The 24,612-nt window shown below is 41.8% G+C and overlaps 1 protein-coding gene across 1 annotated transcript in view; it reads right to left on the reverse strand.

Moving 5' to 3' along the window:
• Positions 1–24,612, reverse strand: part of LOC142965573 (uncharacterized) — a gene marked incomplete at its 5' end in the record, with an annotated part of 75,479 nt that overhangs the window by 21,668 nt on the left and 29,199 nt on the right. Inside the window, 13 exons of the mRNA XM_076106564.1 lie at positions 293–350; positions 603–670; positions 3,020–3,170; positions 6,282–6,393; positions 6,785–6,827; positions 8,376–8,484; positions 8,879–9,059; positions 9,170–9,229; positions 10,407–10,466; positions 11,894–12,074; positions 12,755–12,941; positions 14,685–14,785; positions 16,065–16,122. Of these exons, the coding sequence (XP_075962679.1) occupies positions 293–350; positions 603–670; positions 3,020–3,170; positions 6,282–6,393; positions 6,785–6,827; positions 8,376–8,484; positions 8,879–9,059; positions 9,170–9,229; positions 10,407–10,466; positions 11,894–12,074; positions 12,755–12,941; positions 14,685–14,785; positions 16,065–16,122 (1,369 nt within the window). The remainder of the gene's footprint in view (positions 1–292; positions 351–602; positions 671–3,019; positions 3,171–6,281; positions 6,394–6,784; positions 6,828–8,375; positions 8,485–8,878; positions 9,060–9,169; positions 9,230–10,406; positions 10,467–11,893; positions 12,075–12,754; positions 12,942–14,684; positions 14,786–16,064; positions 16,123–24,612) is intronic.

Here is a 24,612-nt window from a genome sequence, read left to right on the forward strand (position 1 = left end):
TCTCAAATGGAGACTTTTTTTCACTGCACATGGCAATACATACAACAAATGAAGCAATAAATGACAGGAAGTGGCAGTGTAACATTAAACTGGAAGCAATCTGTTTTTTAATCTCTTAAAACCCACCTGCCCGCAGTCGGGTTAAGGTAAAATCACGATCAACAATGTTTTAAATGATGTTAAAAGGTTTTATAGTCATCACAATGCAGTTTGTTCATCTTGACTATGTCATCTTGATTGTGACACAATTAACTCGTTCAATAAGAATTTGCTAGTTTGTATGTGCTCTTACATTTACTCCTCATGTTAACAGCTGACCCAGGAACAGCTTCTGGCACCAGCGACTGCTGCTGGAAACAAACAGATGACATCTTTAGGAGAAAGGTGAAAAACTTCAGCATCTAAAAGTTGTTCTGTTTCCTGCTACAACATGACACTGATGATTACTGATCATTATTTAAGTCCCAACTGGAGTCTGTATTTTTAAAAAAATCTGATTTCCACCAAGAGTTTTGCATGTTATCTTTATCTCCACTGTCAAATTAAAAGTAAATTCAAAGATTCTTTTAGATAGATAAATACAAAGTCTGGATCAGACCTACCTTTGTTTTGCTCTTTATACAGATGGAGAGGTTCTCTCTGCAGCACTTGTGGACATGGGCTCCACAGTCTGCAAACAACACATTATGATCATCAGAAACAAGCATTGTTCGACTTCCGGGTTGTGACGATCAGGTGAAAGAGGTCTGTCCATGTATTTGTCAATTCAGTCCATTAAACGCCAAGCTTTACCTATTGAAACTGCTATGGACAATAGCTTACAGTTACGTTTTTATTCTGGTGGTGATATGAGCCTTTCTAAATCAAAATCCTTCAACGCACAAAGTTTCACAAAAGCTGGGAAGATCTCTAGATGCCCGATAAAACCCCTGAAACACTTGGCCTTGATAAAGAAACTCTCTCCATGAACCTGCTGGTGCTTGAACTGGAGACACAAAGCGCCTGCCTCCGAGAGAACATGTCAACACGAATTCAAGACTCGGTCAAGTCGCAGCAGATCTCCGTAGGCGCGTTCAGAGGGACTGTTAATAACTTTCAGGGCCGTCTTGCTGAGTTGCTAGCTGGTGACGAGCGCCTAGCAGCCACCAAAACGACGGCGAAAAACAAACACCTGCTTTGGTGACCTGGAAAACCTCGAGATAATAAACATCCCAGAAGGCCGTGAAACAGGCCAGGACCTGATCGAGTTCATCTCCGCCCAGCTGATGGAAACTCTGGACCCCAGGGAAGAAAGCTTCACTTTAGAGACAAAAGAGGACGTGCGTGGATGACGTCCACGCATTTAAAAACAGGGGAAGGCAGAATATTTTTGGCATCATTGGGCCAAAAAAACTTCAACAATAACCTTTCAGCATATTGTAATTCAAATGGTCTGAGAGAAAACTAGATGTCTGCACCTCCTCTTGGCTCTGTAGTGACAAAACTACTGTAAAGTCCAATTCACTCTCTGTGAGGACAAGCTACAGTTCTGCTCACAGTTTTCCTCTACGCTAACACTGCTCTAGTAACTATGACAATAGCAACACACACACACACACAGAGACACTCGAGTGATGCAACAGACTGTAAGACTGGTCGAGAAAGTTAGCAGAAGGCCCCTCCTCTCATTCTACCACTCATGGAACAAACTGAGATGCACACACATCTCCACCCTTCAGTCTAAAAACACTCTGAAATAAGAGCAAAGAAGCACTAAGTCAGCAAAAAACTGTGTGAAAGCTGCAGTCCTCATTTATATAAAAAGAGTGGCTGTGTGCATATCTGCCTCTTCAAACCTACAACTTCCTGTTAGTTCCCACTCTTCTCATCTACAGTCACACGGTGAGCTTGACGATTGAAACATAGTTATGAGCTAAGCTGTTTCTTCATATGTATGTCTACATCAGTGATACGGGACAAACCTGCGGCCAAACGAGACACAGATTGAGACATTCTACACGGTAACTCACGCCGCTAAACTCAAACCACAGACTTTAACATCACTCAAGTCAGAAACTCTCCAAATATGAGAGTGTGTCCGGCAGCTTCACCACGCTGCCGGAGGTCCAGGCCGTATTGCCCGGCCCGTGGGAGTGAAAGGAGGCACGGGAGAACCAGAACCCAGGACTGAGCGGGGTGGACTGTCAGACCCCTGCTGCTTTAAACTAAAGGGTTTTCTAAAGGGGATCTGGTGCTCTGAAACACGACAGCTTTTGTCCACAGGCGCCGCCAAAATCAAAACCAGAATGAAAGTTTCCTGTAGTAACTTTAAGTGCTTCCTTCACGCAATCTATGTTTAAAGGACAAGGATAGGAAGAGGAAGAAGTTGTAAATCAATTTTTAATAAGTTTGGTTATATCCTATGTTTTATGTTTGATAATTTTTGCTGAGGAGCGATGGCATATTGATAAAAAAAAGCTTGGAGAGGGGAAAAAACAAACAAACATGCAGTTGTATAAATGTCACATTCAGTTGATGATGATGACCATGATTACTGGATGATTTGTAATTTTGAGATTAACAATGGTAATCTTCAACACTTGTACTGCAATACTACTAGAAATAATGTGTTGATGTGGGGGTCTGCTGCAGTACGCCTCACTTTATTAATTATTGTTTTGAAAAAATGAATATTTTGAAGAGCAAAATCAAAAGTCACCAGCTTCTGCTATATTTTTGCCACTTTGGAAATGAATGTGTTCCTTTTTATAAAACCCTGTGGACTAATGAGGATGTAGCGTTGATTCCATATGTGGTTTCCTACTGTGAGACACGCAAATATAAGGGAAATGAGAGAGAGAGACACATCACAGTGAAATTACTGAAGGAATAGACTACATGAGAAAGAGGTGGCCACAGATGAGGAGAAGGAATGAAAAGAGGAAGAAGAGGGGAGGAGGGAGAGAACAAGAGGAGGGAAGGAGAGAGTGGCGAAGTTAAGATGAGACGGAGGAGAAAAGAAAACTTGAGTGAGTCTTACTGTTGCAGAGGAAAGTTTCCTTGTTGTGCAGGAGTTTGGTGCAGTGCTGACAGGCTGTGGACGGAGAGGGGCTGACTGGGATGAAGAGGTGACCGTTTGCACTCTTCTTATCTTTCTCTTTACTCACCCGCTCTCCTTTCTTCTCCTTCTCCTGGAAGCAATAACAAGAGATAGAAAATCAATTACAGAAAATATTCAGGGACTACTATTGTTTATTGAAAAAATAACCTGTTGAGAATATCTGTTTTTTTGGTTTTCAAATTATTTCAATTCATGCTTTCTTACATTTAATTATTATCATATAGATTTAAAGCTAGGGTAGATAATTTTACACCTTTTTTTTTAAACCTAAATGTTATATTTGTTGAAATTTTCTTTAACAGCAATCAATAAATCATATGCTCTAACAAAAAAAATAAGAAGGAAAATATCTGGTATCTGGCTGTCGCAGGACTGTAACTATCCTGTCCAATCATTTCATTGGACGGGATGAACAAACTGAGTTTTTAGGTTGGATACGTTCATAATCGAATGTCTCTAATGTTGCTGCATTTTTTTTAATGCCCATCAGGGGGCGACTCCTCTGGTTGCAAAAAGAAGTCAACGTATAGAAGTCTATGAGAAAATGAACCTACTTCTCATTTGATTTATTCCCTCGCCACGAAATTGTCTGGTCCGAGAGTTGTCCGCGTTTTCGTTGACAATTTGAACCTTTTCACAGTGTGTATTCAGCCCATGAGAGTTAACTTTTTTGGTTGCCGAATATGTCTTATTTTACTATTACTTAGCTCCACCCTCTCGAGTCACTTCTGGTTGCAAAAACAACATGGCGCTGGCCAAAAACCAAGATGGCAACTGCCAAATCTTTAAATGTGCTGAATCGGGCTCCAGTCAATGTCCACCAGTCATGTACTTTTTTCTTATTGCACCCTGTTGCCATGTGATCGACAAACCTCTGGCCACAGCCGCTGCAGACTTCTTAAAAACAATGCATCTACTGTAAAACACCTGATTGGTACATTCCTAATCTTCATCATCACAACTGTTGCACCCTCCCACACACGCCTTTATACTTAGGTCACTTTTGGGGACATTTCATTCATTTCCTGGAAACTAACCCTAACCATACCCGTTACTTATCTACCCTTAATCTTAAACGTTAATACAGAAATCTGCTTTTTTTTAAATTGGGGCCATGGCTTTTGTCCTCAATTCCACAAGCCGTCCCCAATTAGCTTGTCTTAAGTCTGAAATGTGTCCCCGAAGTATTATACACACACACACACACACACCATAATCATCATCGTCATAATCATAATCATCACAATCATCTTCTTCTTACCTCATCCAATACGGTTTCTCCTCTCCACCTCACAGAGAGACTGAACCTCTTACTCGGCATGGCTGTAACTGTCCTCCTGTCTCCTTTTCTCTCCCTATACTGTCTGTCTGTCTGTCTTCTTCTAATCCGCAATGGGAATCCTGCCCGTCTAGATTTCTTTATCTGTCTGAGCATCCTGTTGTCGTCTTTTTGATTTAGCCATTGTGTACAAGCTGCTGCTGCCCGCCTGTCTGCTTTTAAATCAGGAAGTGAACTTGCATCTAAATTCTGCGCACCGGCCCCCCCACACACACACAAACGCACACACACCAAGTTCCTCTTTCACTTTTCACCTTGCAGACCTCTGCAAAATTATTGTCATCTTCACAAAGCAACCATTTCAGCATACATGCCCAAAATGAACGCTGGTATCTGATGACAAAAACAAAAAAAACAAAAATATATACATAGGTTTTAATGCAGTTGTGGACATTTTCGCTTGGTAAATATTCTCTTTGAATATTTAGTTTCACTTCAGTTTTAAATTTAGTTTCAGTTCCAATTTAAGTTTGCTGGCTAGGGGGTCATATGCTCCTGAATATATAATGATGGAGGACCTGGGATCAGTTGTATTTGGGATGCATAGATGAAATGCACCAGCTCAAATAAAACTAACCTGAATTCAGCCTAATAAACTTGAAATAATCCCAAATGGGCCATTCATCCCCAGTGACTGGATGAGGATTTGTACTGTACATGTTGCTGTAGCATCAGTAATGGTGGCTCTGCTTGTAAGAACAAGCCTCAGGGCTTCATTGTGTAATCCTGACTTCCTTTGATGTAAGCACTCACTACTCTGGCTAAGGTGGTGTTTTGTTTTTTTCTGAAAAATTTCCCCTTGGGGATGAATAAAGTATATTTCTATTCTATTCTCTTCTAAAATGAAGATATTCTTTGAGATTAAAGTGGTAAATTTGCGGGGAAAAAACAAACTCATCTCTTTGTCTCCGTCTCTGTGTAGCAAAACGTGTCTTATTTTTTTTTTTCAACATAAACTTGTTTGTAAGAGATTTTAATTTATCTCTGCCCTCCATTAACAACCAATGACAGGGCTAAGAAATGCAGCGATATACCCAACTACAAGCACAACACCGACATAAATGCCATGGACCGACTGCGGCGAAGCCATCTGAAGGGAAATAAGAAAACCACAGAGCCGTTTCAACTTCGTATTATGAGATGCTGATGATGTTACAGAGCCGAGTGCACCACTGAAGACACAGTGTATTCACACTGTTGAGTGAAAACAATCTTATAAATCACACTCATACCGATGATTAGGATGTCGGTTGTCTTGTTACTGCGGTTTTGTCTTATGAATGTTCCAACTCAACATAATTCTGCACAATAATTAGCCATGTATTTGTATTATCGTTTGTTTTCGGGGTAACTGACTGTCGGACAGATGTCAGGTTTTTATCCGTCCAATGGGATATTTTTCGGACTATTGCCGTTTTTGAAGTAATGGGCCTTTGGAACACCTTCTCAACACTCAAAAAGGTACGACAAACACCGTGACGACTACCTCAACAATCAAATACATGGCCTTCTATCACATGCATAGTCTCAGCTGTACTCCGAAACAAACGCATGCCTTAATAATGAGTGTGATATTGCAGAATTGTTTGTGGGGGTTTTCCTGATCAGAATCAAGGCTTAGAGAATAGACGTGTCCCACGCTGGACAGGTTTTAAAGCCCGTGGACACAAACTGATATAGGGTTGTGTAAAAAAATGTACTGTAGACTATACAGTTGATTAACAGAACAACCACTTGCATGATATCCCATCATGACAAAATAGATCAATACCGTCACAGCTCTAGTGTGAATGAACATGCGTGTGCGGGCACATGGCTGTAACTTGTCACAGGTGTTCTCACCTTGCTTTTCTTGGTCATCTTGCTGCGGATGTAGCTGAACGTCCGGCTGATTTTAGGTCCTCCTTTGGCCTCGGTATCGCTCCGCAGAGGGCCCGGCTCCTCCTCCGAAATACTGACAAACATACACACGATTGAAGCCAATCCGCTTTAATACACACAACAAAGGAGTGACAAAGTCTGCTCATACTTTTTGCTAGGCACGCCTAAGATCTCATGTTCATGAAGATATGACGGAGATGAGGTCACAGTGATCTTGACCCTTCATCAAAATCTGTTCTTTCTTGAGTTTAAGTGGAAGTTTGGGCCAAATTTGAAGGAATTTGGCCCAAAGGTGTAGAGATTTCGCTTTCATGAGAATGAGACAACCCCGGTACAGAGCTGTGAAAAAATCTCATCTTAATTATGGTACCATTCATTGAATTACAGCCTGTATCAATATTTGGAAAAAGACCATTCCCAACAACACAGTAAAACAATTTTAGCTACATCAGTTCCCTTCTTACCTGTATTCCAGTGACCCGGAGTTACTGGAGAATGCGCTCGTCCCTACAAGAAGCAAAGAGGACAGACATAATCTGATCAGACACAGCTGCTACAACACTGCATGGCAATACATGTTCATACCTGCGACAAAAGTGTTCACGGCCAAATATATTATCTAAATCTGGTCCAGCAAAGTGGCAGTTCAAGTGAGGAGATAAAGTGCTGAATGATTAGGAAGTAAAGAGGTAAACACAACATTGACCGGGGGAGACAAAGAGGGAAAGTATATTACCAGTGATAAAAAAACATAAACAGGAGGTCACTTCTACAAGACCACCTTTCCATGTAGCAATTACAAAAAGAAGAATAGGTTTTTGTACAGCTACATAGAGTAGGCAGAGAAATATAAAAGTACCTCCAACAATCTCATTAAAAGCAGGCCTGTTATGATAAGTAGAAAAAGAGTACACTTATTATTTCTTATTTAATTCATATTCCATATACTGTATTTTAAAGCCTTAATCTTATACTGTATTGTATATAACTATGAGATGCAGCTGAAAGATAGCAAGTGGACCTTGAGTTAAGTTTGTTTTGTCAGAATACTGTTTCCAAGGGCAAGACTTTTTATGTCCAAAAGTTCACAGGTTTGGTTCGTACAAAAGCTGTGTTTTAACTCTGTTATGTTGTTCATTCTGTACACATGACATCTATTGCACTTCTGTCCATCCTGATAGAGGGATCCTCCTCTGTTGCTCTCTCTGAGGTTTCTTCCTTTTTTTCTCCCCGTTAAAGGTTTTTTTTGGGGAGTTTTTCCTGTTCCGATGTGAAGCTCAAAGGTCAGAGGATGTCGCATGTGTACAGATTGTAAAACCCTCTGAGGCTAATTTGAAATCCAAAAGAGTGCGGGGGCTGCGTGGGAGGGGTGCTGGGTGTTTTTGTTAAGGTGACAGTGACACATAAAAAATGATCCAGGAAGTCCATTGGGGGTAACAGATTGACGTGTTTATAGGTTATCAGACGGCAAAACTCAGAGGTTTACAATACTCACAGAAAGAATCATGGTGGCATCTGTTGTAACTTTTTTTGGGGGGGGGGGGGGGGGGGGTCAAATGGACAGACTGTAAAAAGCTGGTGGCTTCCAGGAAACCCGGAAGTGTCTTTTCTATCCATCTGCCTCTGCAGTTCCAGGATGAGGCGGACACGTTTTTAGTTGGTTTTGTTGGACAGTGTTACGGGACACTGCACTGACAGGGGAAAAACGGGAACACGTCTACATTCATCATACTTACTCCCTCCCTTCTCCTCCTCCTCTTCCTCCTCCTCCTCGTCGCTGGAGGAGGAGCCAATAGCAAAGAAGCGTCTACTTTTGGGGAGGAGCGGGGAGATGCTGAGGGAGAAGCGGATTCGTCGCTTTGATTGAGGAAATCCACTCGCTAAAAGGGCGGGGGGGTGTTGATGGGATGCGGCGGGATGAACAGGGAAGCAGAAGAACAATCTTACCGCACAAGGTTAAAGAGCATATCTTCAAAACTAAAAGGAGGGCGACAGAATGAAGGAAACGATGATGAAAAAAAAAAAAAAAAAGATTGTTGAGAAGCAGAAACTCACCATCTATATCGCGGTGACTGATGGTAACCATGGAGATGGATTTGGTGAGGGTTTGGTGATGGAACATGGTGGGACAGCTGTTTGTCACTGACAGTACCTGATGTGATGTCTAAAAAACACACACACACACATGATGGGAAAATAATTATCAATATTATCATATCCATATTGATTATATTGATGTAATATATAACATTAGATCACAATCCTTGATTGAAACTTCCTGTTACTCCCCATTGTAAACAAAAGCAGATCAGACAATTGTTTTCCAGTTATTGTAGATATGGATAATTTGTATTCTTGATCTGGCAAATTATTGCGTACGCACCTCATTTATTCTGAAAACCAACATGAGCAGAAAGCTAGATTTAGCTTTCTCTCCATGCATTCTATTGTATTTTAAGGAATGTAGGAAAGCTTACATGGAATGTTTGAGCTGCTGTCTGCAGGTTCACACACACACACACACACACACACACACACACACACACACACACACACACCTGGCTAGCCATGCTGCTTCCATCTCCCTCCTGCTCCTCCTCGGTGAGGGAAACCAGCGAGCCTCTCTCCTGGCTGTCCAGGTGCGAACTCCTCCCCGCGGTAATCTCCTCCTGACCGCCGATGCTGGGGCACTGAGCCCGGACCGCTCCCCTCTCCACCGCCAGACCCTCCAGGCTGTAGCTGCGTGTGGGGGAGGAGACAACACAAGCATGTAACCAGAATGTCTTTTTTTACATGTTGTTGACGCCGCGGCCTCTGAGGGGAAGTTATCATCGACCTATGCTAATTACCTTCTGTTGTCTATTTGCGCCTGATCGGGGCGGCGCAGGTTGGATGGACACCAGCTCATGCTGGACGAGCGGAAAGATGAAGGGTGGATAATGGAAGATGCGCAAAAAAACATGGAATAGAAAGAGGAGAGAGGATTAGATGTTTAATGAAAGCATGAATCCAGAATGAGATTATGGTGTTACGATGACAGAAATGCATCTCAACTCAGAGTGACTGTTGAAGTGACCTATTATTGTGCCTTGTTTCAATTATAAAACGTATTTCTTGTTTCCAGCAGAGAGAACAAAAGATCAGTACAAAGCCAAAGCCTCTGTTTAGATTAATGTGGCATTAATCAGCGTTTGAGGTGACAATAAATTTAACTTTGGCCGTGGTTGCAGTAGTCTTTTCTATTCGACTTTGCATCAACTGTCCAGTCTGTACGCTACGAGATTGGATCTTGCTTGGGATCCGATCAGCCAGACCGCATGCCAAGGTGGTCTGGCCTGCATTGAGTTTGGATCTCAGTGAGGTTTGGACAACATATGGACACAATTGGGACAGTTTATCCAAAGTGGTTCTCCATATTCGACATTTTGGTTTTATTTTTGAGATGCAAAAGACAACCAAAAAAAATCTTCCTCCTCATATTTTTAAGACTCTTCTGTCCCAGTTGGACGGTATTGGCCTTACTATCATGATAGAAGCTTGTTACTCTTCTTAATTCCTCCTGTTCTCACTGGAGTAAAGTAAAGCTCCAGTCTGCGCTACAGGGAAAATAAAGAGGGATGTGCTGTGAAACAGATTCCTCGAGTCGACTTGATGCAGACGTTTGTCTCCGGCTACTGAGGTGTTCAGAACTACTCCAGCTCCCAAAGCCCTAACTGCATTGGATACCATTCAAGGTACTGGGAGTGTGTGTGTGTGTAAACTTTCATGTGAGCAGTCAGGAAAGACGACTGAATCGCCACACTCCAGTCATAAAAGACAAGAATGCTAAACTTCTTTTCTACATTCTTGTCTTTGAGACAGAGTTTCCACAGTGTGTCTGAAGCGCTCCAGTCATTAGTGACTGACTTGAAAGAACTAATTGAATCCAGTGCTGACTTACTGGCTGTCCCATTTGGAAAGGCACTGGACAGTGACTCACATACATATCAGTGTCTTTTGTGGCCAGTAGTTTGGTGTAAAAACACACAATGTGCAGCTGTGAAGAGAAGGAGAATGTGGACGTGCGTGTGACGGATGAAAGTGTACCTTCTCCGGTGGAGGGGGGAATTGGCTCTCTTCACCTCTCCTGACGGACTCTTCAACGAGCTGAAAGAAGGGACAGGTGGACTGTCAGTGGAAAGACGGGTGAGGGAGTCGTTTACGTTCATGTTAAAGCCACTAAAACTGTTTTCCCCCACCTAAATACGTACACTGTTTTCCCCCACCTAAATACGTACAGCCACACATTATTGGATGTGATTAAACGAGTGTCCATGCAGGCAAGGTGCAACGTATCCTCATAAAACGGTTCATATGACATCCTACGAGTAGTTACTTCTCATTTTTTGTGAGTTTTCCTACGAAAGCCAGCAACACGTGTTCATTTCCGCTCATCAGATGCATATGAAAAAAAAAAATAAAAATGAAAAAAAATTCTGTCTTCACAGGAAACAGGTTAGGTTTAGTCAACAAAACTACTTAGTTAGGTTCAGAAATGATCGTTGCTTGGGTTAGAATAACCACGGAAGTACCAAAACTGAAGTACGTAAGTTATGTGAAAAAAACATCACCATTTACTTCTTTTTTTACAGGGGGAACAAAGTGCGGCCTTTGTTGGACAACACGCCCGCTGTGGGATTTAGCGGTCCCAATACGTTCTCGTTCATGATTACGTGGATGACATTACGAAAAAATATCGTAGGCAATCTACGAATTTCGGCTCATTATTTTCCGCAGGTTTTGCTACGAATGCTGGATGGGACCAGCCCTGCATGGTGACGGGTGACAGGATGCAGAACCTGAGATGCATTACAACAGCCAGACAGAGTGTAAAATAGTATTCATGCAGTCAAACTTGAGCTTATTTTGTTTTAAAACATTAATTGATCGAATTAATTGATTTAAGTCCTTGAACGTCACATATTTTGTCAGATTATTTGAATGGGCAGGCTAACAATTAGCAAAAGGCTAACGCTATCTGCAATAATATCTGTATCATGTAACCACAGTTCATTGTCCAACACCATAGATAGACAGATTTCCGACTTCACTAACTCCATAAACCAAATAACCCTGGCAACAAGCATGTCCCAACCTCGTGCATCACCTTTTAGTGTCCCCTGGAAACAGTTCTGTTGTCGTGTGTGCAACATTCCTGGGAAGAGCTAGCGCTTCCACACAACAAACGCACTGAATGACTATTCCCACCCAAATAAAAGTTGGATAAAGTATCACACGAGATATTTTTACTCTGCCGATAAATGTGGACAAACGAAGAGTGGAGTGTGTTTCCACATACGTATCATAGAGAACAGAGGTAGAAAGATGAGATGAACACAGATGTTGGGAGATAGCAGCAGCTGCTCAGAGGTCCTGAGAGAGTTTGGGTGGGTGGGACGCTCTGGGGTTACTCTCTGGGACAAAATAGTCTAACTCCTCCTATGAGATCCTTTGGACGTGGAGTGCCATGAGGACTGTATTTAACAATCCTAACCCAGAAATCCTTTCAGAATGCCGTTTGCCGGATTTATTACCTGCGCTGTGCAATGTTGATCTCCGCGGCGGCGTTGTTCTTGCCCGGCTCCCAGCTGTGACGACGGAACAGAGACAAGGAACAGATGGGGGCTCGCATAACGGCAGAGGGGACGGGATTCTCTGGAAGCTGGTCTTTTTTCTCCTCTTCTTCTCCTCCTCCTGTCTCTCCTCCTCCTCCTCCTGGGATTCATAACAGAAATACAAAAATATTATCAACTGTGACTCTTATGAAAAAGATGAGTTTTTTAAAGGATTATTTTTGGGGCATCTAAGATACGATAGACTTTATTAGATAGAGACAGTATAGAGGAGACGTGAACAGGGGTTCATAGTCAACAGTTATTCTAAATCAGCAGCTTCCAATAAATCATTTGGTGTTTCTTGCCGGGAGGTTTTCTCGTTATTATAGAAAATATGAGCCCAAACTTGTGTGGAAAAAGTATATGAACATGTAGGATTAAAGAGATGCAAAGTAAAAATTACAAGTAATTAATTAAACTACAGAAATCAAATGTAACAAGCATAGAAATATGAAGTGAATCACACTGTAAGTATGAGTTATTCAGATAATATAAGAGCTAAATTTAATCTCATTTAATTGAAACTATGGCGGGTACAAAGCTGACTGTTTTCCGTTTTTACACATTTTAACTGATATACCAAGATTTGGGAAAAATACAAATACATCCCTTAAAAAAAACATTAGAAATGTGGAGAAAATGCAAAAGAGCTGGTGATTCTGCAGAGCGGTGAAACTAAGTGTTTGTGAAGCGATCTGTAAAAAATTTAAAAATTGATATTAAACATAAATACATTTTTGGAATCATTTTGAAAAACAAAGAACAAACAGCGTGCTTTACCTCTGTCCTCCGTTTTGGACTTCCAGGACAGTCTGGACCTCCGAGGGGTCACAGGGTCAGGTGTGCCCACCGACAAAGCCCCCTCAGTGGGACTGAGGGCTCCCTGTGTTGATGCATCATCGGTGGAGGACCAGGAGACTCGAACCCCTCTGTCCCTGTGTCCATCATAGGAGGGAGGGTCTTTGGGCTTAGGAGGAAAAGAAGACACAAGAGATGAAGTGTAGACTTCATTCGCTAAGTGGAGAGCAGGGTCGTCCTTGAATCAGAGGATCGGCGGTTCGATCCCCGACTCCGCTAGTCGCATGTCGATGTGTCCTTGAGCAAGACACTTAACCCCAAAATTGCTCCCGTAGCTGTGCCTACGGTGTATGAATGTGATAGAATCTGATAGACAGGGCACTTAGCCCCTGCCATCAGTGTGTGAATGGGTGAATGACGACAAGTAGTGTGAAAGCGCTTTGAGTGGTCTGAAAGACTAGAAAAGCACTATACAAGTTAAGTCCATTTACCATTTAGACATTTATTAGGATAAACCCCTCAAGATGAAAAAAACTTTATTTTTAAGGAAGTCCTTAAAACAATTATAAAAACATATAATTATCCATAGACTCTCATGCGATCGTTTCAGATTTTCTTCATTTTCATACTCGTTACCCGGAGAGGTTAGTAAGAAGTTTTTGGAATTTTTGGAAGTTTCTACGTATAAAACGGTGGCGCTAAAATTAGCAGTGCACGTTAGCACATCATTAACCAGCGTTAGAAGTTCTATGCCACGCAAGCTACTGAGGAATGTATAAACATGCTGCTTTAGCTTTTTAATGAGTCATCTGTCTCGATCACCCGGTGATGGTGGTGGCTCACTTTTACACTGTGATCGGCATGCTTTAGCTTCTATCTTTATCTTTTGAACCTGTCTTCGCTGCTAAATCGGTTTGACATCCAGGATAGGTTCTTTAAACGCATATTGTAGACTCTTCTGTCTGCTTCTCTCTACAATCGCTTTTCCCCAAAAATGTATTTCTACTTCTTCAGGGAGTGCAGTTAGTGACAGTGTGGGTTCCATCTTTACGCAACCAGTGAAAACGTCTTATTAATTTAGGTCTTAACCAATCCAGCAACTCCTCACACATAAACAGTGATAGGTTATATGAGGACACCTATGAACTACATTTCACCAAACACAAAAGCCTTCATCCTAAACTAGTCTTGTTTGGAAGTTGCAAATCTTCACTTTTTGGTCTCTCTATCCCTGTGAGGACATTTGGTATTCATAGGACTCAAGTAGTCCACATACAGACTCCTGCCTCTACAATCCCTCCCAACAGCAAAAGAGTGTTGGGGTCAGATTTCAAAGGATCCTGTAAGACAGCAGCCACATGTCGTCTCTGGAGTTGCAGGATTGTGGGAAAAGTCAGTGGAAAAATACCTCATCCAGAACAAGTGAGTCACACTGAGCTTCACTCCGAACGAAAAGTCTCACAAATGTTTCACAGCTTTCACAAATGTCAAAATGTTGAATAAAAATGCTTATCGATCCCTGATCTAGAGTGAGGACTATGAGGTCATTAGCGACAACTCTTTTGGTGCCACATGTCGTCCCCGTTGCTATCCGTGCAGTTGCGTGGAACGGCCAGTCAACTGGTTTTCCTCTGGTTCCTGCCCAGCTGGGGAGGGGGGAATGTCTTTTCTGTCTGTTGCGTAACACTCCTACCATGTTTTTGTCCCCCACCCTGGTTCATTTTTGGAAAAGTGCAAAAGGCGCCGCCGTTATTTCGGGCCCTGGCACGGACAACGTGCTGTAAAATTATGAATTTCAGCTGCAGTGCCGACTTAAAATAAAAACATCCGACACCGGCGTTTATGTAGAGTACCACCAGAGATCTGAATGCAAGCTCCTGCCCAGGAGCAAACACGTGGATGTGTTTCTTACCCTTTTAAAGACACCGTCATCCGGTTCGGCGCCAACTTTCAGGCCGTCTTTGTCTCTGTGCAACAAACACACTGACACACAACCTCTGTCTGGATGGACGTCTGGAGAGAGAGAGAGAGAGAGAGAGAGAGAGAGAGAGAGAGAGAGAGAGAGAGAGAGAGAGAGAAGACAAAAAAGAACAAAAAACACCTGGCTGTGTCAGTGATGGAGGTAAGGAGGTGAAAGATCTTGTTGTGCAATAGAATACTTGTTGCCGTGTCTGAGAAACAGTGGCTTGTTGCAGCGCTGGTTGCAATCCAGAGACAGGAAGTTGACCTCATATCACCCAAACCACAGAGAACCAGCCTGAGTGTGTCTATTTCAAACAGTGAGCAGGCCTGCTGAACATAATGTCTGTGAAGGGTTACTTCAAAATGACATCATTACGGTTACAGCTGAACAACAGACCAGACACTACATAAAACCTGTCTATGATGCCCGTGTCTATAATAGATTTTTAACATACTTATAACGCATTATAATCTATATTACAAGTGTGGGAATTATAATGCACTGGGATCCTTGCAAAGACTAAATGTCAGTGAGTGACCAGCAATTATAAATAATTATGATACTTGACCTTAAAGGTCATTGAAAAATTATTTAGAATGTGTTAGGATTGTTGTTATAAAGCAATATGAATATTTATGAGGGCTTACAATTATAAATAAATATACAGTGCTACAAGTCGATTGCAACGGGTTACAAGTATGTTTATAATGTGTGGGAGTCATAGAATGTTTTAATCGTTTTCCACTCAGCTTTTTTAGCAAAAAGCAGTGAAGCAATCAATAAGATTACGAATAATGTGAACGCCAGCACAATCAAAGTTAGCTGAGCTAATGTTGGAGATAACTGAAAGGGTCAGTTTGGACTTTTTTGAAGTGGGGTTGTATGCATACTCCCGCGTTCTGCGAAGGTAAAGTTACTGTTTTTGTCAATGTAGTCTTGTGGTTGGCTTTGACGAGAGCAATATAAAGGCTTCAGTTCCCTGTCGGAAAGGGCTGTCTGACGGCGAGGTAAAGTGTCTGTGGACGGGGTCAGCAGAAAAACGTATTTTAGCCACCTAAAAAAGATTAAAGTGTTTGCTATATTTACAATATTTACAACCCCTTACCCTGGGCTTCAGACAAACATTTCCAACATGGAGCTAAAGCCATTATAACAGTTTTTTTTAAAGTCAGTTGCTGGTCTACCACTGCATCTGATGCATACGTACAGTATTTTGACCAAAATCTGTTCTGATTTGAACACAAAGAACACCGCTGGGAAGCTACAGAATGATATAAAAACATAAAAAGAAAAAGTTAATGATAGTGGACCTGCCCTTTAAGACTTTACCTGTACATGTTGTCACTGTGTTGGGTTCAGGACAGAAAACATCCCTCTCCCTCTGGATCTAAGAGAGAAAAAGAATATAGAGGAGGAAAAGAAAGAGTCATTTCTCTGATGAACATTAACTCATTGAATTGTTTGGAGTTCCAGATAAATTTTTATTAAGGTCTTTGTAGCACCATTTTTGTCTTGTGGTACCAGCCCAAACAACCATCTACTGGTTCTGTGTTCTCAGAGCCCCATAAATATTATAATATCCTAGCGTCACACCCACTGGCTTCACATGTGACATGTGACCCCACACACACAAGCATTGTGTTTGTCTCAGATGTTTGAGCTAGAGTGCGAGCATATCGTTCACTAATGCACACTCGCATCAGTTGCAGGTCACAAGCGAATGACTGTTCCACCCCTGCAACCAGACACAGCCGGTTTCAGTGTAATGTCAGAGAAAACGTAGGAGGGGGTTCTCTACGAGACCTCTGTGTTTATTGTACAGAGAAATAAAAGACAGACGAGCCATATCTGAAACAATAATCCGCAGTAGCAGCTGATGTGATCTGGTGAACGAAAATGTCCCTTCGGCATCGCCCTCAACCCCTCACCCTCTTGACCCCTGCATTTGTGTGAAGTTTGACTTGAGTGCGAGTTAAGCAGAGATTTTTAACCAGCACACAGAGAGCCAGTCTGATCTAATCACAGATATATTGGTATCTACACTGGATCATTCAGAAAAAATGTTTGACCACCAGAGGTATGCATGTATTTAATGTACAAGATACAGCAGTCTAACTCACTCGTTTAGAATTCAATAAATAATATATGGTTCAATACAGTTTAGGTCGATGGCATATAAGATGGTTTCATCAGCACCACTGCGATGTTCAGTTGGAAAATAAATATTTACGTATAATGTAAATATCGGGGGGACACCTTTATCAACCGTCTGTGGATTTGTTTTGATCAGACCTTCAAAAAGTGCAGTTCAATGTTGCCTTTTATCAAGCAGGTATAAATCCTGACTGCTGTGGCTGAAGGACAAAGAAGGAGAACGAAGCGAGTTGGCTCATTCATTCCATCATCGATTTCAGGAGCAGCAATCGATTTTTTCGTTCCATGTGAATTTTACTTACTAGCCGTCACACAGTAGCTCTCGTTCTGAAGGGACACTCCAAACTAACCAAACCAAAGCTTCAGAATGTGTTGGATATTACCAACCTGACGTGTTTGAAGCGATGGATTTTAAAGTCCCCACCACTGGTTTGTTTTGCAACTCCTGTAGGCCGAGCCATCAGAATGACTTCATATTTAGTTGTGTCATTGTTTAATCACTGAAGCCATTGAGTCCTTTGTCCCCTCGTCCACTTGTCTCAATGGATCTGTTGTCTTGGCTCCATGTTGCCTGCTCTGTCTATTATCAACATCCTGCACAAAAGACAAATCTGCACAAAAGAGCGACTCTCCAACACGTAGGCGACAATCTAGTACCGAGCTGCACATGCTGGATGTCTGCGTGAGGACTTGGTGAAATCTCATTTAAATCCTCATTAATATAAATGTTTCTTCCCCTGTACTTTCCCGAATCTCCTTCCCAAAAAAATGTAACTACAGATCATACTGTATTTATTTTCGCATCAAGATGATCTTAAAAGATTTTTTTTGACAATGTATCATGTTCAACTTTAAAGCCCTGATCTGTAAAACTGAGCTTCTCTCCAAAGACTAATGCAAGCACCACTTTAAATGTTTACCAAAGGTGTGCTCATAGCTTTCCTGAAAATAATTCATTTAGCATGAAAAAAGCATAAAAAAAAAGAATAGAGAATGGAGCCACCTTTACTCAGATTTGCAATAAATGTAATGCATTTGAAATTATTTGCAAAATGCCGCTATAATAAGGCAGCCAGTCAAACAACTTGTACTGATTACTATATAAAACAATAATCCCTGATATGAAGACTCCACAGTCTCTTTGGACACCAAGCTGGTCACATTGTAAAAACTCCTGAGATTAGTTTGTTGTTAGAAATGGTCTCATCTAGTGATGGCGAGATGAAGCTTCATGAAGCATTGAAGCTTTCTAACCAATTGGTTCACTCGTGGGCCAAAGCTTCATGGTGCTTCATTTGCTCTCCTGTGCCATCAAGTGGACAATAAATGTAAAACAGACAGAGTGATTATAATGACACCATGGCTTTGGTGTGTGAAGCTTTGAATTGAATAAATTAATGAATGATGTTTGTGATGGTCGAATAGATTGCAAACAAACGCACAATAAAGTCCCAAGTCTTCGAAATGTGAGGGGGGGATCCATTGCGTTTCGCAATGGATCCCCATTTCGCTGCCTTATATTTCTAATCGCACGCCAAACCCGAGAACCATTTCCTGAATCAGTCACGTGGTACGGCTGGCTCGCGAGGCTTCGAACGTCACCACATACTGTACGTCATCAACACAAGCCTCGATACGCGTTTCACAAAAATGTTCCTGATTACTCGACACTCGCTTCGAAGCCTCGACACGGAAGGACACAACACCAGTCTCATCTGCTTAGTTTTTGCCATAATTTTTTTAAACCGCCATTTATTCTCCTCATACATAACCTAAGCTGACAAGAAAATATAATAATTTAACTCTGGAGCTGAATTAATCAAACAACAAAATATGATTTGTATTTGAACCTCACCTTTAAAAATAAATAAAAATGTCAATGGTTCAAACTCAATAGTTGCAATAAAACTGCACATTAGTGTGAAAATACAAGTCAGAATTGCATTGGGTCATATTGGATGACTTTCTTTACAAACTGGAGGTTGTGCATGCGGTGGGATCAAGCCCAGGTTAAATAAAAAGTTATTGGCTTTAAAAAAAAGTTCCTTTGATCCATTAGCTTGCAGTGAAGCGACGATCTCCAACTTGCACCCCTGCTTTCCTGTCTTCGCAGCATCAAGTGTCAACATCAGATCGTGAGCTAAAAACATGTCAGCTTCATTCTGAACTGAACAGGAATACTACTGCAATAATGTATTTGGTTACACCCCTATTACACATCTGAAATAAGGAAGGTTTCCTGGCTGTGGATCTTTGACATGACACATACAGCTCTCGTGTCTGTAGCATAGTGATCTTTTTAGGCAGGGAGCTTCAAATCCAGCGAGGTGCAAAGGAACCTAACAGAACTACAAACATGTAGACAAGGACAGTGATCTTAAGTGTATTCCAGGACGTGTTATGCAATCATTTACTTTTCCATTATTAGCCACAGATGCTTGTCTCAGCATTTCCAAGGATGCTCTTCAACACTCTTGTGAAAATGCGCCTGGACTGGTATTCGGCTGTGAGTTTTACTTATGGGTGAACAGAGCAGACTGCATATGCGTGTTTCACAATGGATTTTTGCCTCCATGATTGTCTAGAATGACGGCATCATTCTGTGATTCTGAGGGACTGACATCAAATTATGGAAAACATTTTAAGCAAGGTACATCTTCTAACTGTATTAAAGGATAAATCTATTTTATTTGTTGTTCCTTTTATGATATAAACCGCATGCCCAATGCCTAATATATCTTCTTCTTCTGTGCCAGAGAGCTCCATTGCTGTTAAAAACACATCAGTGAGTAACAGTTGCAATGGATGACACGTTCCTTGACACTTCAGTTTATTTTGAGTCAATCCCACAGACTCCGTGCTGCTGCCTCAAATACTCACTAGAGCACCAAACGTGGATTAATCCGCTGCTGAAAACAGTCCCTAACAAATGCACCATTTCCTCCTGTATGAGCACAAAAACTACAGTGACCAGCTGTTTTTGGATAATTGAGTTATATATACTGTACATATATATTTTAAGTGTTTTTTTTAAAGATTTAAGGAAAGTGTGAAGAAGTTTAGAAGAATACTGAGAGTTCAGTTGAAGTTTAATTTAAGTGAGATGAAATCATTCGGGTATCTTTATTCTGGTAGTTGCATGTAGATTTATTGGCAATGTTTTGTCCTTAAAAGAAGCACACGTAGGATGACCCGGATGGTTCCCTCTGCTGCCGCTCAGCCAGGACACACTAGACATGGAAACGAAAAATTTGCTGTTAAAAAGACAACAACTTGACTTCTTTGTGTATCCAACTCAAACTGCCTCATATGAACTTCAGATGAATTTAAGGACGTATTTTCTGCACAGAATGAGGACTGGATTTTGTGCTTACAGTGTTCCGTCTCTTCAAGTGTAGTCTTGTTAGGATGAGATCGCTTCATGGCAAGTATGGACAGGGTGAATGATTACAGTGAGTTAGCAATAACTCAACGTACAGTAAATGTGCCAAGTAAATCTGAGAGAAATAAAAGCCAAAATTACAAGTCATGAGATTTTCCCCCTTCACACTCATGATGTATATAGGTGTGCCTCAGTGTGACACGTACAATGAGAAGCTGTCCGAAACCCTCAAACGTAGAGCCAGACATGAGAGACCTCAAATGACATGTGGGCCTTGGTGTTAAAGAGAGCAGGAATAAACAGCCTGGTGAAATGATCCAGATGAAGAGAGGATGTGAGCGATGTGGGATGAGAACACCACTCATCAACTCTGTGCTGCTGCAGTTGGTGTGGCCTACTGTATATATCTCTGTGTATCACCCAGGCGGCAACCTCCGGTTCTGCAGAGTGAAGCCGATGCGGAAGTGTCTTAAAACTTGCATTCTCTCTACTGACCATCAGGGGGCGACTCCTCTGATTCTATAGAAGTCTATGAGAAAATGACTACTTCTCACTTGATTTATTACTTCAGTAAACATTGTAAACATGAGTTTATGGTCTCAACCTCTAGTTTCAAGTCTTCTTCAGTACATCATGATCATTTCATAAATTATGGTCCATTTAGAGTCAAACAGACCACAAAGCGGACTATGCTTTAGGGGCGGACTTACTGTGATTGACAGGTCGATACCTCTACCAGAGACGTATACGGGCGTCTCCACATCACTCCTCCGCATTCCAAATATGGTAACTTTAGTTCATTGGCAGCGAAAAAAACATGGCGATGGCTGTAATCCAAGATGGCGACGGCATAATCGCAAAACTCAAGGCTTCAAAACGACAGTCTAAACCAATGGGTCACGTTCCCATGACTACGTCCACTTCTTATATACAGTCGTTGCTGTCATCTCTGTCCAGATGACTTTTCTCTGAAATTCCTTCAGCTATAGCATAATAAATATGACTTCCTACTAAGGACCATCGAACATTGAATATTTCTGCTGACGCTACAACACAATATGTCAGTATCCTAGCTTCCGTGTTCAGAAACATTACATAAGCAATCTGTTTCCCCCTTTGAGATAAATAAACACTTCATCTCAGAATCATCTCAATTAAATCTTAACAGCATCAATCTTTTTGGTTATCACATCTTTTACAGTGCTGTGGACATGGCTAGACAGACTACCTGTAGAAAGAGGAATAAAAGTCTCAAAAGTGCAGACTCACTGTACCTGCAGCCTCCACTACTGTATGAATAGACATTAAATGGAACATTTGTGGCTGTTTTTTATTGTACCCTAAAGTCTGGTCTGGAAATACATCTCCATTCTCACGTCTCTCCCTCACTTTTTTCTCCCTGGGAGAAATCCGAGAGGATCTGAGAGGGTGAGACACGATGAGTGAGGGAAGCAAGGAGCCACGGTAGCACCACACCGTCTCCGTGGCAACGCTGCACTTCCTGTTTGCATCACACCAAAGCGTGATGGAAAGTGTAAATTCCATAAGTCAGAAAATGTTTATCCCGAAAAAAAACAGAGAATAAAAAAATCTTATTAGGAGCGAGAAGCCTTTTTTGTGTTTGTTTGGCGGAAGGTTTTTGACAACACTAAGGCCCAAAATGTCCCACAGAAGTTTCTTTAACCTTTTTTTGTCTTTGTCAAGGATGTATGTGTTCATGCTGGGACAACATTCCAAGAAAAATCTTTGTTGTTTAATTTGACCATATGTGTATTTCCTGATTTGCACCGTTTTGTCGTTAAAAATTAAAAAAAAGAAAGTGGGGAAAAAAATAAATAAAAATCCAATCCAAAAACCCAGAAAGGAAAAAATAAAAAAGATACTTTCAAATACGCAGACAAGTATACCTGTTTATGTACTCACACACACACACCTACCTTAATCAGCACCACATCCACTGTCCTCTCTCCCTTGGCACAGAAGCTGTACCTCCGCTTGTGTCTCTCGTACATGCCGCCTGCAGCCGAGGATCGACGTGTTAACACGTGAACATTTCACAGGATAAATCCCGAACTATTTCCCACATCCCTCTCTCTGCTGTCTCTCCTTTCTCTCTTGAACGCAACTCAGTCAGGAAAAAAACAAATAGCGGCTGAAGGTGGAGTTCCCAGGGACAAAAAAGCAAAAAAAGATCCAACTGGTTTCCAGAGCTGCAGGCTGCTGAATTTCTTCACACCATGAGAGAAAAAACAAACGGCACAAATCAACTGAGCAACAACAGTTGGTTGTACGACCAATTAAAGCCACAGAAGATGAGAGAAATGTGGTCGAATCAACCTTTAACTCCGGCGCCGCATATTCCGAACTGAACCCAGATGAAAAGGTCAAGTGTTAATTGTGACGTTAAAACAAAAATAAAAAGTCCCGTGTGTCCCCAGTTCGAGGTGTGTAATCCAGTGAAGTCTACGTATTGCCGTGTTCCTTTTCGCTGCAGTTTGGTTCGTGAAAATAAGCCCTCTCTGCCCACATCTGTTCAAAACGGTGGCCCCTCCTTCCATCCCACTCTCTCTGCCTTTTTTTTCCATTCCCCTCTCTCTCTTCTTTCCTTCCCTTCATGAAACAAACTCCCTCTCATCCATTTGCTGCCTCTCCACTGCTCCCCTCTCACACACACAGTACGGGAACAATTGGAGCCCTATCTCGCTAAGTGCCTCCGCATTTTTAAGAGCGAGAGGCAACTTTTTATCTGCTGGAACTGAGAGAAAGAAAGAACAAAGGAGAGGAAGACGAAGCATTGGACTCCGCTGCTGCCCTTCAGCGCTTTGGTAACTATAGTTCCCATCATGCTTTGGGTGCTGCAAGCAGTCAAGCGACCAAATTACAACCAACAAGTGGAAACGTTCAGCTCCATCTGTAACCAATCAGCGGCACACAAATACTGCTGTGACCCGCAGAGCAAGAGAGCGAGAGAGACATGTGGAAGTGGTTATACCTGCTCTGACCACAAGGGAGCAGCAAAGGACCGACACACACACACACACACACACACACACACACACACACACACACACACACACACACACACACACACACACACACACACACACACACACACACACACACACACACACACACACACACACACACACACACACACACTAAGTCCCACTATTAGATACAGAATAATTACACCTTAAAAATACAAAATAATTTGATTATTTGACACCATCTTGTCTACACTGCAGTAACGTTAGCAGTGTGTTATGGTGCAATAACTTCATTTATTTCACACTGTGAAAATGTCATCACTTGTCCTTTAACTTAATGTAGAACTTGGCTCTGTGACATTTAATGAACGTGTTTTTTAAGAATTTGAGGATAAAGTAGTCTCATACTTTGCTTCTGTCATTTCCTACTGCACTTTCCTGTGTATTCATCCCTCCCTATTCCTTCCTCCCTCCTTTCTGCCTCTGACCTCACACTATGCAGCTCAACCAAAACAAGACATGACTGAGGTAATGCTGTCCCCACACACACACCCACCCCCACACATTAAAACCCAGGCCTTCAGGTTCCCATATCTCCTGCTGTGACCTGCTGCTCCATGAGACCAACTACTGCGTCATTAGGAAACATTGGAAAAAACGAGTTATATGGTCTTAGAGGTGAACATGGCCTGGTCTGATCTAACCTCGAAAGACCTGGAGAGCAGTGAGGTTGTAAGTGCAGCTAACTCGTCTTCATATCATTTGGAGGAAGGAGTTTGCAGGCTGAATCATGGGACCTGTGAGTCTGGCATTCAGCTCGTGCTCTTTATCTGGAGACTTATCAGTGGACGCGGACTCTTATCTTCGGGCCGGTTCCCACAGCTTGTTTTGGTTTGTTTGGCATGTTACCTGCCTTGTCTGCTGTGTGAACGATCTTCATGGTGCCAAGAAGCTCTTTTTATTTTATTTATTTTTTAAACTATAAACTATTCGACAATTTTTTGCAAACGCATCAAAATAGACAATGCAACAATAAGTGATTGGTCAGGTGTGTGTAGGTGAGAAAGTAGGCAAGGCTTCCCTCTCATTTTTTACAGAACTACTTCTATCGCCTTTTGGTTTGAACGACCGAGTGAAGCAAACATGAATGACCTTGAGCTGTGTGCTGTCAGTTCACCAGATGAGATGTCATGGGAACACGAGTTCCCACCGCCATAACCCAGAATATGATTGTGGTTTATCTTGAACACTGGAATTAATATTATTAGGCTCCATGTTTCAGGGGAAAATAAGATAATATAACTCATCAAACCCGACAATCAGGAATGATCAGCCTCAAGTGACTGAATGAAAT

This window comes from Anarhichas minor, unplaced genomic scaffold, assembly GCF_050575085.1.
Source record: "Anarhichas minor isolate MPS153535 unplaced genomic scaffold, ASM5057508v1 ptg000034l, whole genome shotgun sequence".
NCBI classification, from domain to species: Eukaryota; Metazoa; Chordata; class Actinopteri; order Perciformes; family Anarhichadidae; genus Anarhichas; species Anarhichas minor.